The 18,666-nt window shown below is 36.2% G+C and overlaps 1 protein-coding gene across 5 annotated transcripts in view; it reads left to right on the forward strand.

The window, feature by feature from the left end:
* The window catches only part of LOC113074393 (protein tweety homolog 2-like), a 45,558-nt gene that overhangs the window by 15,846 nt on the left and 11,046 nt on the right, over window positions 1-18,666 (forward strand). For all 5 annotated transcript variants that reach the window (XM_026247222.1, XM_026247223.1, XM_026247226.1 and 2 more), the window contains exons 2-6: window positions 216-391; window positions 9,881-9,992; window positions 16,016-16,236; window positions 17,472-17,567; window positions 18,458-18,530. In XM_026247222.1, the coding sequence (XP_026103007.1) occupies window positions 216-391; window positions 9,881-9,992; window positions 16,016-16,236; window positions 17,472-17,567; window positions 18,458-18,530 (678 nt within the window). The remainder of the gene's footprint in view (window positions 1-215; window positions 392-9,880; window positions 9,993-16,015; window positions 16,237-17,471; window positions 17,568-18,457; window positions 18,531-18,666) is intronic.

The raw sequence follows: 18,666 nt of genomic DNA on the forward strand, positions 1-18,666 counted from the left end.
TGCTATTCTACTGATTTAGTTGTATTTTTGTACTCATGTCAGTTATTATATTTAGAGATTTTTGTTTCATTTTTTAAAGCTGTTGACTTATCATTTTTAAAATCAGCAGCTTCATAATTAATTTACTTGCATAATTAAACATTTTTCACATTGAAACAGGAAAATTACAGAGCAAAAACAAAGAAACTTCTAACTCATGTATTTGTGTGTTCCAGTCGCTCATCTTCCTGGGCTGTGTAGCTGCAGCTGGGCTCGGTGTGAACCTGCTGTGTCTGGCCATCTACCTGAGCTGCCTGTGCTGCTGTCGGAGGGATGAGGAGGAAGAGGAAAGTAAGAAATCCAACTCCTGCTGTGTCACTTGGACTGCTGTTGCTGCCGGACTTATCTGCTGGTACGTACCACCCACCGTTCTCACGCTGAGAGGACATAGCCGCTCAAGATGAAGGCAGCATAGTGAAGCACTTTAAGTGTATAGGAGAATTATGTGGTTATACATTCATCGTGGTCTCTGGCATGGGAAGATTTCATTAAGAAGGTCTTTGTTGTCATCTGTCTCACAAGTTTCAGTATTGAAATGAGTGATGAGAAAGCTTTTCATCGACATGGCAAATACTAGAAAAATCCCCTTAAGCAAATTAGCTCATATCTTCTGGCTGACACATCTTCCTCATTATGTTCCACATCTTTTTTTTTTTTTTCTTTGAGTCTCTTCCTTCCATTGCTCTCTCTCTCTCTCTTTGCTTCTCACTGTTTCTAGAAAACATGCTTCGTTACTTCTGATGTAACCTTGTCATTTTAAAGCCCTGTGTCTGGAGGAAGAAAACAACCAGCGAGTAAATAAACTGTACATACTCATGTAACAAAAGGAAGAATCTGAGAACACTAACAGATTAAACAGAGAAATAATATATACGATGTGAAGAACTGCCTCATTTCTGTGTTTAATGGGTCATGTCATGAAAAAATCTAATTGTCCTTGATATTTTGAGATATTGAGTTCATTGTGCTATGAAAACTCTGTAATTTTCACAAAGCAAAACATTTTCCACATTCCGAAACAATTAAAAAAATCTAGTTTAATGTTTAATATGAGGTAAAACATTTTTATACTATGCTATACATTTTATACTATTTGAAATATATATGTAAAGTTTTGACCCCTTTTGTTCTGAAGCAAGAATCACAGCCTCTGCATCTCACTCACACTCTTCTTTGCTGTCATTTTATTTCCCAGAGTTTCATTACACTGAGCTGTCAGGTTTATTTTCCTGCACTATAACAACATTGGTTCACTGGGTCACTTCAGGTAGCGCTGTTCTGTGCTCGGATGCAGAGAACAGTCTGCATTCCTGTCTGAACACAATACCACTGACCGGTGATAGAAACACTTTAGTTTTGTTTTGGGCCACATTGTCCATCACGTCTAAGTTTGAGGAGGGGTTGTTGGAACCCTCAGAGTCTGACTAGGATTTAAGACCTCAACAATGGGTTAAATAGCCTTGGACATTCTGAGACGGCCCTCTGACCTCTGCTCAGACACTGTGCACTTTTCTGCCTCCATCATCCAGAAGCTGCATTCAGCTACAGGTCTTAGTGAACATGGCTGTCAAGCTCCAAAAAGGACCAAAAAACACCATAAGAGAACTAAGAAAGGAGTCCATATGACTTGTATGCTACACTTGAAGTCTTCTGAAGCCATGTAATGGTTGTATTTATAATAAACTGAAATGTAGGTTGGTATTTACCTTAAAGTTCCCCTCTGTTGCATTTCTTATATCTCATTCCCATCCTACATTTTTGAGCTAGTACATAGAAAATAAAAGTTCAGTGCAAAATAAAGATTATCAATGAAGAAATTACTATTCTATGACTGCTGAAGACTTTAAAATATCATGCTTCATTTTTTGGAAAAGTTGGAAAAGCCCTGACATAAAACAATAAGAGACTCATTTAAAGACATGATTTCAAAATCAATTTGATTTTATATTGTCAATGTACTAAAGTCAAAGCAAACTATTGGGATATTATCTGAAGAATATTTACTTTGTATAAACTTAACAGCATGTATTTTTTTACCCACTATTAATGTTAATATATTGGTGTAATTTCGATTAATTTATTTTTTCTTCCATACTATGAAAACATGCACGTGAAAATTATAAAATTAGTTGAAAAATGAAGGGAGTCTTGGTTCAGTGCTCTGGTTGTTCATTGGTAACATAAAAATTGGAGAAATGAAATGTATGCATTGATGAAACATTCATAATAAGATCAATAGCAGGCATTTATTAAATAGATTTTTCATTTTATATTGACTTTTACCAGATTCCAAGATAGTATTACTAGATAAAATATTGAAATTGAGAGAAATAATGCAATCGTGATTAACCTCTTGATTTCAGACCAGTCTTCAGAAAGCAAAAACAAACTGTAATATCGAATTTGATTAGTATTAATAGCATTTTATTTAAAATCCTAATCCCAGTACTGCTATATGATGTTTTTGATTCTTTAGGGTCTTCATGAAATGTCTGCAAAATACTTTGGTTAAAATGTTCATCATACTGCGCAGAAAATCAAAGTGGCTTTGAGACTGTTTAGGTTTTTTGTGGAATAAAATAAGGAGTGAATAGATTTTTACCATCAGTAGTGGTGGTGTCCACACACTGCTAAGACACATTTATATGCGAACACCATGTAAAATGTTATAATGTATCCGATGACCCATTTAAATCTTGACAGTCGTAGGGAATTAGTCAGTTTTGGTTTCATGTAGTCATGAGTTGGTCTGCAAAAAAAGGATATCTTTGCAGACAGCTACATTCACAGACCTTCAAGGACTTAACTCTTGGGAGCTTCACTACACAGAGCTCTCTTAAAGCAAGCAGTTGTTACTTTGACATGCTAATAGCAGAAGGGTAGTTATCTAATCTAACTCCGTGCTCCAGTCTCCCAGCAGGCACGATCTCAGCTGTTACATCATCCCAGCGCTGCTGGAGAAATGCTGAGTCCTAAAGTGCTCAATTGAATTAGTTTGTGTTGTATATGAATGTGTGTTTATCAATGCGCGTATGTTTATGAGACACCATCCACTCTTTTAGTCCCATGACACTCATCTGTGTGGATCTTATTAAGTTAGCATTACGACTGTTGGTATTCTGAACGCTTTTGTGGTGAAACAGAGCCCACTGTTGGGTTAAATGCAGAAACGTGGTCCGAGTTTAACAGCAGGAATTTAGTCTGAATGCCACAGCTAAGAAGAACATCGTCTTGGCTGATAGTTCTGAATTAGGCTTGCATACCTTGAATAGGGGTGGGGGATCAAAATATAATTTAATTATATATATATATATATATATATATATATATATATATATATATATATATATATATATATATATATATATATATATATATATATATATATATTAGTATGTATGTATTAATCAATATATATATCACCCAACCCTAATATATTCTGGTTCAGATGACATCAACATAAAAGTATGTTATGGATTGTGGAACTTTTCATCCATGTCACCTTGCTGGCATTGTATTTTATAACTTGATCATTCACTGAAGTCTGTCTGTTGGTGTTTTGCATTTTCTGTACAGTCATCTTTGGAGATTTTAAATTAAACACCCCTAACCTCCCCTTCTATCATTTATGGGGTTTTGCTAAAACGGGCAGGATGTCTCAGCAAGGCTGACTTCATCTACATTAAAAATGAATGTAGTTTGTAGCAGAAGTATTTCTGCAGTGTCCAGAAGCACATCATAGGTTTGCTTGGTTTGTTGGATGGATAGGTGAGCAAGTAGATAGACAATTGATTTTATGGCTCAAAATCAATTCTCTGTCTCAGCGAGGGTCTCGAGTCATGCAGTGTGATGTGATAGAGCTCTATAGGGGTCCTAGAATGTTCTCAGGTGAGGTGATGGGTATTAGAATCTAAAATGTATCTCTAATAAATTTGGATTTGTTTTGAACAATTTAATATCAGATCAATGTAAATCTTGTTTGGCCAAATTTAAATGCCATTAAAAAAGGTCTTGACTTGTTTTAGTGTTTTAAATAAAGGGGTCATATCGTGAGGAATTAAAATGTTTTTGATCTTTTGAAATGCAATTTTATTGTAATATCAAAACATACTGTAACTTTCGGAACTCAAAACTTATTTTTTTTTTTTTTAACAAAGCTGATGAAAATAATTAATAGCAACAACACTCAAATGCTGATATTTTCCGCAGGTGAAACTGGCCCTAATTGCAAATGGTGCTTTCCATGATGCCACTCTAGGTGTAGAGGGTCTCACTGTGACTACATAATGTGAGAATCTTTCTCGTATTTTCTCCATTATATTGCTGAATGGCAGTATCTTCTTGAGTATGTAAATGCTCAGTTAATCTATGGCATGTGTTGCCATGGATGCCCTGTGCTTGAATGTACTGCTCTTTTTTTCTAAATCCCTTAGATCACAACCATAGACTGTATAAAAACATGGACGTAGTGTCCGTGACGTCACCCGTCACTCCTGAAGAGAGTTTTTGAAGCCTAAAGTGTGCAGAGCGAACCGTCACCATCTTGGCAGCGCGTCAACGCGTGACTCTCCCGGATAATCGAAAATGGGCAAAAGGGAGAGAGCTGGTTGGTGAAGCCACGCCCACCTAGCGCGACGGCTGTGACAGCAGTGGCAATTCACCTGTCAGTCAAGTGGCCATGCCCTTAATTATGCAGAACTTTTAGGCTTAATATAATTTAAACGGATGAGTTATAAAAAAAATTCACCCCCTCACAGTTGTCATAAAGGGCAAAATAAGCTATATAGACCAAAATAATTTTTTTGCACCGGGCTGAAAACATGTTTTTTTTTTCTGCTGTAAAGTTGGGCATTTTAACATGGGGAGTCTATTGACTCTTTTGACTCTCAATTTTGATGAATTGCAGTTTTAGTCACTTCCTTATTGGCTTCACTAGAGAGAGCGGGAGGTTGCCGCTCGATCACAACATGAAGAACATTTTCATCTGCTTTGATTAAAGTATAATGAAATGTAAATCAATAAACTAGTACTGACTATAGCCTTCAGTGGTTTTAATATCAAAATTAGCATACAGATATAACAGTTATAAAAATGGTGAAATCAGGCAAAAAAAAAAAAAAAAATCCATTAATAGAACTGAGTTGACTTGATCTGAAATTGCTATTTTTCTGCTGTAAAAAGACAGGTCTTGCACATGCTGTGGCTGTCATTGTTTCAGAGCCTCCGTGTGATTCATGATCCACCTCATGGCATGACCTCTACATATCTCACAATAGCTTTCACTGACAGGTAAAAGAGAAGAGAGAGAGAAATCCGTTCTGCCTGCTCTGCTCTGCTTCACCTGTGTATGTCTGTGTATGTGGACACCAGTTCTCTGCCACACACACACACACACACACACACACACACACACCTGCTCTCTGACATCTGTAACCTATTGTCAGCTTCCTGTTTGGCGTGTGCAAGGCTCATTCCTGACACCCACTGCTCAGCATATGGTTGATGGCGATGATTGTAGAGCAGCACACTTTCTACTTGTCTTTTTATATATATTTTCATAACCTACAATATATTTATAAAAAGTTAATAGTTTCATAAAAGCATCTTTGTAATCTAACAACATTTTCAAATCAGTGTCTTTTCTTACCTTCCTTTCTTTTAAGGAAATTGACATCAAATTGAAGTGAATGGAAAATTCATTTCATGCATTACACCAACCCCCCCAATCCCCCCCCCCCCCACACACACACACACTTACTGCAATTGTGTCCTTGTGTAGTGTTTTTATTTTGAAGAACTTGATGAAGCAGGAAGTTGTGGCCTACAGTTTGAGGGTGAGTGACCAATGTGGTGTTCATCAGTCATGTTCCAATGAATCATGCAGGACCAAAATGGCTTGACAGATGGTTGTAGCTTCTGCATACAAGCCTGTCCACCCCCTACAAAATAATGTGGGGATCTTGTTTTGATGTTCATGCCCTGTGGTGGCATGAACAAAGAACCCTACGAATGAATGAATGAGCGCAAATGCTTCATAACGAAACGCTGCTCCTCTCAGGGGAGGAGACTTCTAAGGACATACAGAAATCATATTACAGATGCCTCATTTTGCAAAGAAAAATTTTTTAAATTAAATTAAAATTAAAAATTAAATTAAAGCAAGCAAACACAGAGTCCAATTTTATTTTTAAAATCCATACTCAACACAGGAAACCATCTCACTCTCTTTTTTCCTACATCATTGATAAAAGCACTAGCATTATTTTAGCCATTATTAGTGTGCCTGCTTTCAGACCTGGTTTCTGAGGCCAGAGTAGAGCTTTTTTTGGCACTGTTTTTGACCAAAAGTAATGTAAAAGCAAGCATCTTAAGGCACTGAAGTTCTTGTGGAAATGATAGCATTAGCACTTTGGTTCTATTTTAAGGACTCCTAAATGTGTTATTGTAGCTGTTACTCTAACTGTTCATATGCCATGTGTGCATTTTAGTGAGTGAATGGTAAAATTTACAATACTGTTTTAAAATAATTTTAAAACCCAGCAAGAATGCATTAAATAAATCAAAACTAGAGAAATACTTTGAAAAAGTATTTGTAATTTGAATCGTTCATTCAAAAGATTCCAATTGAGAAACCGAACAGGTCTTTATGAATTGATACACTGACTCTTTCATTTATTTATTTTTTTTCTAATCTTTATATATATATATATATATATATATATATATATATATATATATATATATATATATATATATATATATATATAATCAATTTATCCAGAATCTCGCAGCTGTAGTTTAGATGTTGTTTATTGCTGCATATAGTTCATTAAAATAAAAGTTTAATTTTGTAAAGTACAAGTTGATTTCAAAAAGCACCTACCTTTTTTTTTTTTTGCTTTTTGTGTTTTCAGTTGAATAAAAGACTATTTTCCCCTATATATTTCATTATTGAGGATTCCTTCAAAAAAGGCTAAAAAACTCATCTCGTTCTCGTGAACCCAGTCTCATGTCTCATCTTGTGAGATAATTGTCTCTTCACACCCCTAAATACTGCTAATCAAATCTGCCAATTTAAGTGCCATTTTTTTATGAGAAAGCATGTATCTCTCTTTTCTTCAGTTTACACAGGACCGAGAACAGATTTTTCATTTCATTACTCATTGCTCATTACGGGCCCAAAATGTCGAATTCAAGTTAAACACAAAGGAGGGTCAGTCAGGAAGAGAATTTATAGGGCAGCTTATATGAACAATGCACTGCAGGATATGACTTCACTTCCTGTGCAGTGTCATTGACCTTATAGGGTATCTGGGGGCTAATGAACCAAATACCAAGAACAGAGATGAGTCTGGCTGTTTTGATGACATCATTCTTTCTATGTGAGATGCTTCCTGTTCCCATTGGTGAGAAGATCATGGCTTGGGGTGGAGGGAATGCAGTCTCATGCTAATATTCTTTGTTTCATGCCACAAACTCATTAACTTGTTTCTCTGGTATTGTAGATGGTATTTATCTCAAATGGATTGCGACCAGTCCACATTTGGACCATTGTCTGATTTTATGAAGCAGTGTAGTGAACAACAACAAAAGAAAATGATGCTTGCAGTGAATTATCATGGGTATGTCTTCACCAGTCCAATATTACTGGATATGTCAGTGCAGTAAATTTTAATATACAGCCCAGTTGTAGAGACTGTCCAAAACTTGCCAGTTTGATACTAGAGTGTTGTGGGTGGTTAGTAGGTGGATGTTTACCAGCCCAAAGTCTCTGTGGCATTCTAGTACTCAGATATGTCACAAGCTCCTACAATGTAAGATTCAGAGTAAAATTATCTCTTTCTCTTGTCCTCATAGTAGGGATGCATCAAATTTTCATCCGGCAAAAATTATTGGCCGAAAATAAAATTTTTGGTTTTGTCCGCAAGAGAAAATGGGCATAATAATGAGCCAAAAATAATAATGACCTCCCAATCTCAATTCGAACAGCTGAGTCTTTTCAGTCGTTTTCAAAAAAGATCTAAAGACATCTTTTTTGCCAGCACTTGACCAACTAATACTAGCACTTACTTTTTATTTTCTATTGTCTTGCTATGTGTTCAGTACTAGACTAACTGAGGCTTGTCATGGCACTTGTATACTGTTGTTGTTCTCTTGTTGGTCTGGTTGCTTCTATCGTTCTCATTTGTAAGTCGTTTGGATAAAAGCGTCTGCTAAATGATTAAATGTGAATGTGTCTGCAATAGCGCCAGTGTGCTTTAACATGGCAACATTCGTAAAATGACGCTTCTGTCTGCTCTGCTCACATGCTCTGATTGTAATAGCTTTGTAGGATTATATATTATTTGGAAAATTAGTTTTATTTTATTTTTATTTATTTATTTTTTTATATTCGATTATGTTGCATGGAACTGCATAAAAATAATATATTTACATTTAATTATATTAAGGTAACACTTTAGAATAAGATTCCATTAGTTAGTGTTAGTTAATATAGCCTATTAACTAACATCAACAAAACATTACAGTATTTATTCATCTTTCCTAATGTTAGTTATTTAGAATACAGTTGTTCTGTTATTTCATGTTAATTCCGAGTGCATTACCTGTTAACAAGCACAGCTGTTGATTTTGATAAGGCATTAGTAAATGTTGAAATTAACATTAACTGAGATAAAGATAATAAATGCAGTAATAATAAAAGTAGTATTGTTTATTCGTTCATGTTATATATAATTTTTATCATAGTATATATAATTTTTATTTATTTTATTTTTTTCGTATCATTAAAATTGTGTTAAATAAAAAAGTCTTACAAAATGACTTTGTATTATTTAATAAAATATTAAATAGCCTAATCATTACAAAGCATTTTAACGTTTTGGCCCAGATTTTTATCTGATAGTTTTTTGTGAAATGTTCTTGCTGGCAAAAGGCAACATCTTGTTTGTCATTTCCTCAACCCTCATGTTATTTGTGTCTGGGGAACATTAGCCTCTGGCTCAGTACGGCTCCTGCTGAATATTAAAGACCTGCATGTGGCATGTGTGCACTACCCATCCTACCACAGCGCCTTTATTTTCCAGTCATTTAACTTGAGATCCACATAGAGCCTATTCATTCCAAAATTATGTTTATTTGAGCTCAAGAAACATATTCTGACATGGCTTACTCAGCAACTTCAGATTATCCCAGTTGATGATTGGTTTTATAATATGGTTGATATAGTCAACTAAAACTATTAAATCTTTTTTGGTAGCTGAAATACAATAAACTATAAATATTAGATGAAATATATAAACTTAAAAAAAAAATAAACAAAAATGTTGCATTGGAAATAAGTGACTAAAATGGGTTAAACTGAAATTTGAATTAAGAAATTTAAATTAAAGCCATTTCAAAATAAAGACTAATAATAATGACATGACTGCATAAATTACTTACATTTAATTAAAAAAGGAAAGCTGGAAATAAATATTAAGAAATGTTAATATTAACAATAATACTATGATACTTGCAGTACGTTTTTGCTTAAGGTGAAGGCCAAGTGCATAAAGCACGATTTATTACCAGCTTCAATTGTGTTACTTTTTTCCATGTTTTTCAGCCATGTAAAAAAATATGGTAAATGAGCATGCTTAATGGTAAGTAAAAAGCATGATATAAACAGCCAAAATATTTAATAAAAATCACGCAAGGAGGAAGACGTGTGTATATCTTTGTGAATGACAAGTGTTTTAGATTTCTGGAAATACTGGATTTCTGCATGTGCTTATTCTGTAAGGACCTGATGATTACAATGTGTGAACTAATTGTGACTTTTCACCTTGTGACTTTTCAGTGTTGCCGTGGGAGTTGGTTTCTATGGAAACAGTGAAACCAATGATGGGGTGTACCAGCTGACCTATTCTCTCTATAATGCCAATCACACGCTGGCGGGAGTGGACAGTTTGGTAAGCACAAATATAGCAGCACTGACTATTAATAACACCCTGAGACCGTTTTTGACTCCCTGACCAACTTTAGTCTTGACTGATTTCAGCTGAAGTGTCCCAATAGTCTTGCAGACTTCTCCCAAGCAAATGTACTCCCTCTAAAGGCTCTATTATCTCTCTTCCCTCCCCACAAATAGTTCTGCACTTTCTATCAAAGCGTTCCTTCCAACTAAACCTCAGCCAGATGTTCTTTATATCCAGGTCAGGTGTCTGTTCCTGTTAAATCCTTTTTTTGCCAATCGGCGCTGCTAAAATTTCATGGGATCCCCACTGAGTGCATGATTGATTTTCTGACATCCCTTTGCAATAGCAAGGACGCCACTGAAGATATATGCAGCTACGTGCAACTGCTCAGTGTCTCTGGAAAGAAGTGAATGACAAGGGGTGTGTTCTGTGTGTGTTAGAAAATATACACAGACTCTAGTGTGTTTCTGTGATATGGTGTTGTTGGAGAAAATACCTCAAATTGGTTTTTATAGCCTTTTATGTTTGTGCAGTTATGAAGGCCTCTTTTTTCCTTTCGTCATTGTCCTTTTCAAGGCCCAAAAAGCTGGGACATGAATAAAACCTTATTTATGTTTTGTGCGCCATACCTATTTATATCAGTCTTCCTTTTCTGATCCAGATGTGTAGAGCTGACAGTGACACTAAAAAAATCTATCTATCTACTATCTATCTATCAGTTGTTGTTCTATCTATCATCCTGTTTGTCTGTCTGTCATTCTTTTGTTCTGTCCATCCATTCATCCATACATTCATCGTTCTGTTTGTCCATCCATCCATCGTTCTGTAATTGCATCCATCAGTCCACCATTTACTCTGTTCCTCCATCCATCCATTCATCCTTCCATCCTTCCTTTTAGTCCGTTCATTCATCCATCCATTCATCCATCATGTAGTTCCATCTCTCTATCCGTTCATTGTTCTGTCTGTTCTTCCATCCATCATTCAGTCCATCCATCCTCTCATCCATCCGTTCATCCATCATCCATAATTCTGTCTGTGCATAGCTCTATCTGTCGTTCTCTCATTCCGTCATCCATCGATCCATCCATCTATCATTGTTTGTCTATCATTTTGTTGTCTGTCCATCCTTTCATCCATCATTGTTCTGTCATCTGTCTATCCAGCCAATGTTCTGTCCATCCATCCATCCATCCATCTGTTGCTCCTTACCTCCTATTTGTTGTTCCATCCATCTACCAATCGGTTTCTCTACAATTACATACAGCTGCTATTATAAGATGTTGTATGAAGAGTACAATTTGAGAGTCACCCCTGTTAGTAAAAAAGTCATAATTCCCAGAAACTGTCAGTATGAGGTCCACTGGACATCATCCCAACTCTAGTGATGACATCATTAACCCAAACCTAACCTCAAATTTATTTTCAAGTGAGCAGCTGATGACAAATTTATCCACTTCCATATAGATCTTAACAAAACATTTTTTTTGCAAGTTTAAGTGCAAACATCTCACAAGCTTTACAACAGTAATCCACAGCTGTTCAGCTAACGTACACCTGTTGTACAAGCCTTCAGGGAAGTGTTGATGCTGTGATTGTGAACTGAACGGAGACTGAAGGCGCTCCGAGCATCTGCCCGCTTACACTGCTGAGGAGTTGAGGATTAACTCCTCATCTGCATTAATGGAGATTAATGCGTCTGTTTCTGTCTCACTCTGAATTATGAAGCACACACTTATTTGAGGTCAACTTGATTCCCTCAACACACTCTCTGAGTCATCACAAGCCAAAGGCAGAACTGACCTAGGAACTTCTCTTTTGGGGAAAAATCAGCCGTTATTTTCATTAGCATTCTGCCTCAGAGAGATAAGAGCACATTGTTGTGAAAAATGATGTAATGGTGCTTAGAAGGACTAGAGATGTTTTTGATCTTCAGTTCACGACCTCAGATTAATGTCAGCTAGCTTCAAGAATCATCAATACATTTATCTAAGCTTGCCATCAAGTAGAAGAGACCCTCCATTCTTGAAATGCTCCTTAGAGACCAGGTCCTTCAAATGGTACAAAGTGTCCACTGTCTGAAAACCCAGCATGCAATGGAGATAATTAGCCATGAACCCTGCAACAAAGGCTTTGATGAAGTCACTTGTGGAAATCTTTGACTTCCTGATTGAGGCTCTTCAATGGCTCTGCCTGGCTGAAAACAATGATTTAATTTGGCATCCACTGCACACAGATGCTCGTTCTTTCTCACACACAGACATGCACACACACTCTTCTTGTTTGAAAGCACTGGGCTGCCCTTTCAAAAGAGTCAAAACAGGGAATAGCAGGGCTTTTTTTTTTGCAGGGGTGTTGAGCAATGACTGCTTGGTTTTCGGGTTTATTGGTTCTGGGCCATAAGGTCTCTTGTTCACCTCTTCTCAAGACCCCCTCTGGGCTTGCAAATGAACTGTGTGGCTTCCTGTGTGGATCTGTTTTGTGTTCACAGAGTCATCTAGGGATTAACATGGACATAAATTACATAAATGTGTATTATGTTGTGTGCACTTTGTAAAATGTATATAAAATTAATTCATTTAGAATTTATACATTCATTTAATTATTTATTAATTTTATTTTATTTTACTGTATTATAGATAATTATAATTAAAATCATTATTATTATTACTATTATTCATTCTCAATATTGTAATTTTACATAATATTTTTATTTTCATTTCTTATTCAAAGATATTATTCTAAAATAATATCACTCACCATTCTAATTCTATTCTTAAAATAAATAAATAAATCTAACTGCCTTTCTATTCTTTTTTTATTCTATCAGTTTTGTTTTTATTTATTATATTATTTAAAAGCCCTTGCTTACGTGTACTGTGTTTAAGCTAACAGAGAACTGTTATAGCTCTTATATATCATTGCTCTTTTGTTGTATTTGATTGCTTCCACTGTCTTCATTTGTAAGTCACTTTGGATAAAAGCGTCTGATAAATGACTAAATGAAAATGTAATGTAAATGTAAAATCTATTCATGGTCATTGTGACAACTTACCCCATGTAGTGTGTTTACATGCTTTCTGTTTAATGTTAACTGTATTTAATTTCCAGGTAATAATTCTGAAAATGTCCAATACTTTTGTAGTCAATACAGGAAAAGGAAAATAATATTTCTGATTTTTTTGTCATGGTGGATACTGGATACAGAATGTCAACCCAGAGCTCTGTTTTTCTATAAATACCTCTGTTCTCTGCACGGTTTGACTTGATGCATAGCACTGGGTCATTTTTTTACCATCCTCTCAGCTTGCGAAGGTCATCTCCTTTAATGTGGACATTTCCTGGACTCAAGCCGACTGCTTAACCGTTTCGGTGTTTTCATTGAATGTAACTTTATGCAGAGTTTGGATTTTGAGTGAGAAGTAGTTAGTGAAATGTTTGACAGCATAGATTAAAGCGTCACATTTGTGGACATTTCAGCTTAGGAGAAAGGCTGCAGAATGACTCGCTCAAGAAAGGGAAAATAGTTTGAAGGCAGAGTCTGTTTGAAAGGGTTGTGATTTATTTTCAATCTGTGGGACGGAGGTTGATTGAGCTCTTGGTCAGGCTGGGCTCCAGGTGCAGGAGTATAAGCCACTTCAGAGCTCTATTGAGACTGCTGTCGGCCCCCAGTCCTTCTCTGTCCTCTCCTGACCATTCAGAGAAAACAAAACTGAGTCCCAGGTGAATGCTAATTTGCTGGCTTAGCTACTAAACTGTTAGTAGAATTGTTATCAAGGATTGTCCTTTCTGATATATTTATTTTACTTTTCTTCTGTTCCTTTTCTTCTTCTTTTCTTCTTCGGCTTACAAATGACTGCCAAAATTCTAATATTTAGACTGTTTAATCGGGTGGGACACTGGAAATGTGTTAAAGGTGCAAGAATGCATGTTCTTCTGCAGTTTTGAAAGTTTTGCCAGTGGTTGGTGCAAAAGTTGTGGGATTCTTACCATTTCAAATAACCCCAAAATTCACTGAAAGCCTCTCCAAGGAAATTATCCACAATCCTCTTGATATTCTTCACACACATCATCAGTTAACTGCAAGAGAAAATTGATAGAAAGTAATAAAGGAGCTGAGAGCTGTTTATCCATCACCCACGAGGCAGATAATCAAACGTTCGTCATTCCTGAGATTGTGAGTTTTTTTTTTTCCTTTCAGTGTCAGGTTCTGAAATCTAAAAAGCTCAAGTTTCAACCCACCTCTGCTTGTAAGTCACATCTGATCTTTATCTTACTACTTCCTTGCAGTCTTTGTTCCCCTGTTGGTCTTTATCTGTTCATTTTTGGTTCTCAGTAACTATATTGAGAACCTCTGAACTAGATCTACCAGCAAACCCCCAGACATTCCCACATCCATTATTAGAAGACCTATGTGCAGTAAGGTCATCATTCCCTTTTTTGTAATCTCTCTCTCTCTCCCTTCTCATTTTATGTCTTACTGTTTTTGCCCCCCACAGTTTTAATGGAGAAATAGAAAATCATATCTGGATATAGAGCAGGCAGCACCACTTAGTGCTTGTGTTCCATTTCATGCTTCAACTCTCCCATTCAAATTTAATTGCAGAAGCTCAGCGCCTACAGAAACCAGAGACAATCAATTAGAGCCGCAGCGCTGGGAGAAAAATCTCGGTCTGGTATCTTAACCACTTCCTCACATATGCATTACAGTTGTGGCTTAAGAAACACAGCTCAGATGTCTAGCGTTTGTTCATTAGCTGGCTTATTGGATTACGTCCGGCTGAGATATTAAACCCCACTGAGGAGGGGCCACACAATAAACTTTGCTATTCCCAAGAAACATACAAAATGTTTTTCAAAGTCACCCTTACAAAAAAACAAAACAAAAAAACATCAGGAACATCATGAAGATGAAAGGATTCAGGAGACTGCAATGCTGATGTGAGATCTAAGATTCCATGAAAAATGAACCCGGTCAAACTAGATAATCAGTGTGGAATTGAGTTTCTCACAGCTTTGGGTATGAGATCACTACGCTCTCAAGTAGTGATGTCACAACCTAAAGCAAACCGCTGGGAATTGAGTCTGGGCCACGAGTATTTGATTTCAGGATGTAGAGCATTTTACTGGGAATCCCCTGATTCTGTGCTGTTATATATCTGTTATTGATCTTTAAATATGCTGTATGTACTGTATGTGCATGCACACATCTGGCCTCATCTGTTTTCTAACACAACACACTATTTAATGAAGCTTTTGGATGGGTTTATTAGAATGGATGAGGGAACACGAGTCTGGTTACAAACCGGCTTGTTCTCCGTGGCTGTTCACACAGAAAACAGCTCTTTTTAGTGCTCATGCAGTACTTTCTCAAATACCTCATTTAAGAAGCAAATCATGTGTCTTCGTGTCCTTGTTTATTCTGCATTTAATGTGCACATCAGCCAGATAAACCTATTTAGTGATGTTAAATTAACTCTAAAAGCTTTTCAATTACTTATTTTAAATGGATTATTTGAAAATGTGCTCTTAATGTTTTCAAGGTTGAAAATTGCACAACCTGGAATAGTTTGAAAGAAGTCTGTTATGCTCACCAAGGCTACGTTGGTTTAATCAAACCCTTTAATGTGAAATATTATTACAGTTTGAAATAACTGTTTTCTATTTTAATATATTTTAAAATGTCATTTATTCTTGTGATTGCAAAGTTGTATTTTTAACTTGATTACTCCAGTCTTTAGTGTGACACAATCCTTTTGAAAATACTTTGGTGCTCAAGAAACCTTTCTGCAAAAGTTGTGCTGCTTACTATATTTGTGAAAACATGATAATTATAATTTAGGGATTCTTTGATGAATAGAAAGTTTAAAAGAACAGCATTTCTTTGATTATTGTTTAAAGTCTTTACTGTCACTTTTGATCAAATAATGCATCCTTTCTGAATGATACTAGTTTCTTTAAAATATATATGGTAGAGTATACCATACACAGTATGTCTATGTGTTATTTTCTCACAGGTCACTGGTACTGTGGGAGGCATGCAGAGTGGCCTGAACGAGCATTTGTCTCGACTGGGTGAGATCTTTGCAACTCGAGGAGACTTTGTGCAGACACTGCAGTTCATGCAACAGATGTCAGAAAACATCATGAAGCAGCTGCTTGGACTTCCTGACTGGGAAAAGGCGAAAGTAGACCTGGCCGCCATAGCTGATCAGACAGCATATGTGGAATATTACAGGTAATGATGAGAGCTGCCACCTTGAATCTTTCTATAATGTTCCTCTTCTGCAACAGGCCTACATTTTCAGTGCAATGGAGGTTTATTTGTAGCAGGCAAAAACATTATGAAATAATGCATCCTTGACTTTTCAGATTCCTCTAAGTGTGGTTGAGTGAAAAACCATAGTAGTCCATCAGCGGCTAATGCATGACTGCATGTGTGTACAGTCTGTTTTATAGTTGCATTTAAAGCCATTTCCTCGAGTTAGATACGATATATCACATGATATTTACCGCCGCAGCTTCCCCGCTTGTCATCCATCAAAACATCCGCCAGTACCACATTCATATTCCTGTCATTAGTTCACATTGCAGATGACAGGTTGATAAGTGATGATGTCACAATTCTTTCGTTTAGGTTGCTAGAAAAGTTCATATCTGATAGGAAGCATATTAATATAGCTGACATGTGCTAGTGATAATGTGAATGTGTCTGAGAGCAGTTTATAGGAAGAGACACGTTCATCTATTCCCCTCTGACAGGGTTTCAGCGGATGAAATATTAATACCTATAGATGTTGTTCATCTATTATGAATTATTTCCAGAGACGGAGAGCTCTCTGGAGTGGTCTAGGCAGAACACACATGCTAACAAGAAGATCCTATCTCTTAGCGACTGCACTTTTGTGGCTTAGGAAAATCTCAGTCATGTTCTACTTAAGTATAAAACTTGAAATGCAACCTAAAATTTGTGAGGATAAATAAAAAAATCAAACAAATGGAACAATTGTTGGCATGAAAAAAAGATTATAACAGGGATGTGGATAACATAGATCTGATAATAACTTTGCCTTTAGAGAATCTGATGTGATTAGAGAAATGTTTCCTATTTTTATGTATTTATTTTGTTTTCCTGGTATCGTGGCAGATTTGAGAACAGTTTGAAATGCTGTTTAGATATTTCTGAAATTCTAGAGGAGATGCTTTTGACTGGGATTGTTTTTCCCAAGACGAAAATCTGAGAAGCAGGTCTGTGTGAAACAGCTGAGAAATTAAAAAGATTCCGTTTGTCTCTTTTTTGTTTTCTTTTAGATGGATACACAAACACACTCTTGCATCATACGATGTTTATTTTTCAAACTTGGCAGTATATATTGTGTGAATTATTGTCAGCATCTTTGTTCACATCATTTGATGTGTGTTCATTAACTGCTTCTAAAAGTCTTCATCTGCTGGTTTTTCTTCCTTCTGAAGGTGGTTGACATACCTCTTGATACTGATCTTGGATCTGGTCATCTGTCTTGCTGCTTGTCTGGGTCTGGCCAAACAATCCCGCTGGCTGCTCACTACGTGAGTACAAACATGACATTACACTGGGTTATCACGAGATGATGAATACTGGAATTAAAGAAAAATATATAAAAAGAAAGTAGCCTCAGATTTTAAAACAAGTCCTATTGCCCTGATTTTCTTGAAAATACAAGTTCATAGTATCATGAAACTAGAAAACATCCTAACAAGACCATTTTAGGGTCAGATTAGGTATGAAAATGTCTGCTTTGCGGCAAAAAGCTTGGCTAACTTTATCTCAGGAAAGAAAAATAATAATAAAAAATGTATGATATGACCCCCTTTAATGTTATGATACAAGATTGAATAGAAAGAAGTTAATTAAAAGAAAGATCGAAGAGAAAAGAAAAGCAAATAAAATATTCTTCACATTCTCGGAGATTGACTTTTAATGCTGTACACCTGAAAAGAACAATGTGTTTCATTAAAGTTCTCATCTAAATTATAAATTAAAAAGGAAACCAATAGCTTAGACGTGAGTAATTGTTTAATTTATCAGCTGGATTTTACTGCATGCTATTTCCTGAAGAAAGTGTGTCATTTAGTAGCACAGTGGATTTCTGAGTGTAGAACACTTGCTGTCATGTTCAGTATAAAGGGAAGCGTTGGAGGTGTTCTGCAGTCTTGTGGAAGTAAAGGGAATGTGCTATCAGAGATATCCTAAATTGAGGTCAGTAATGGTATATATGGTACAAACTCTTAGTTTATAAAGATTCATAGGCAACAAAATCTGTAGAACAAGCTCTGTTTGGTACTGTCTACCCAAATTTCTATCACACACAAACACAAAGCACAAAGTGCATTATGCTTATGCATGGCTGAATCTCGTGAAAACATGGACACACATGGACACTGGATATCAACTGGTGTTTTTTATGGTGTGTGTGCAGGATGATGGTCTGCGGTGTTCTGACTCTGATATTGAGTTGGGCGTCTCTCGGAGCTGATGTGGCCACTGCAGTGGTAAGCACAAACCAATAAGACTTTTATTCAATCACTGATTCTGTTCAGGTCATTATCTAAGATATGGAGAATTCAAGGCAAACACATTAGTATTTCCATTCAGAAAACTTCATGTGATTACATATAATTGTGCATT

Source organism: Carassius auratus, unplaced genomic scaffold (genome assembly GCF_003368295.1).
Source record: "Carassius auratus strain Wakin unplaced genomic scaffold, ASM336829v1 scaf_tig00014496, whole genome shotgun sequence".
Classification (NCBI taxonomy): domain Eukaryota; kingdom Metazoa; phylum Chordata; class Actinopteri; order Cypriniformes; family Cyprinidae; genus Carassius; species Carassius auratus.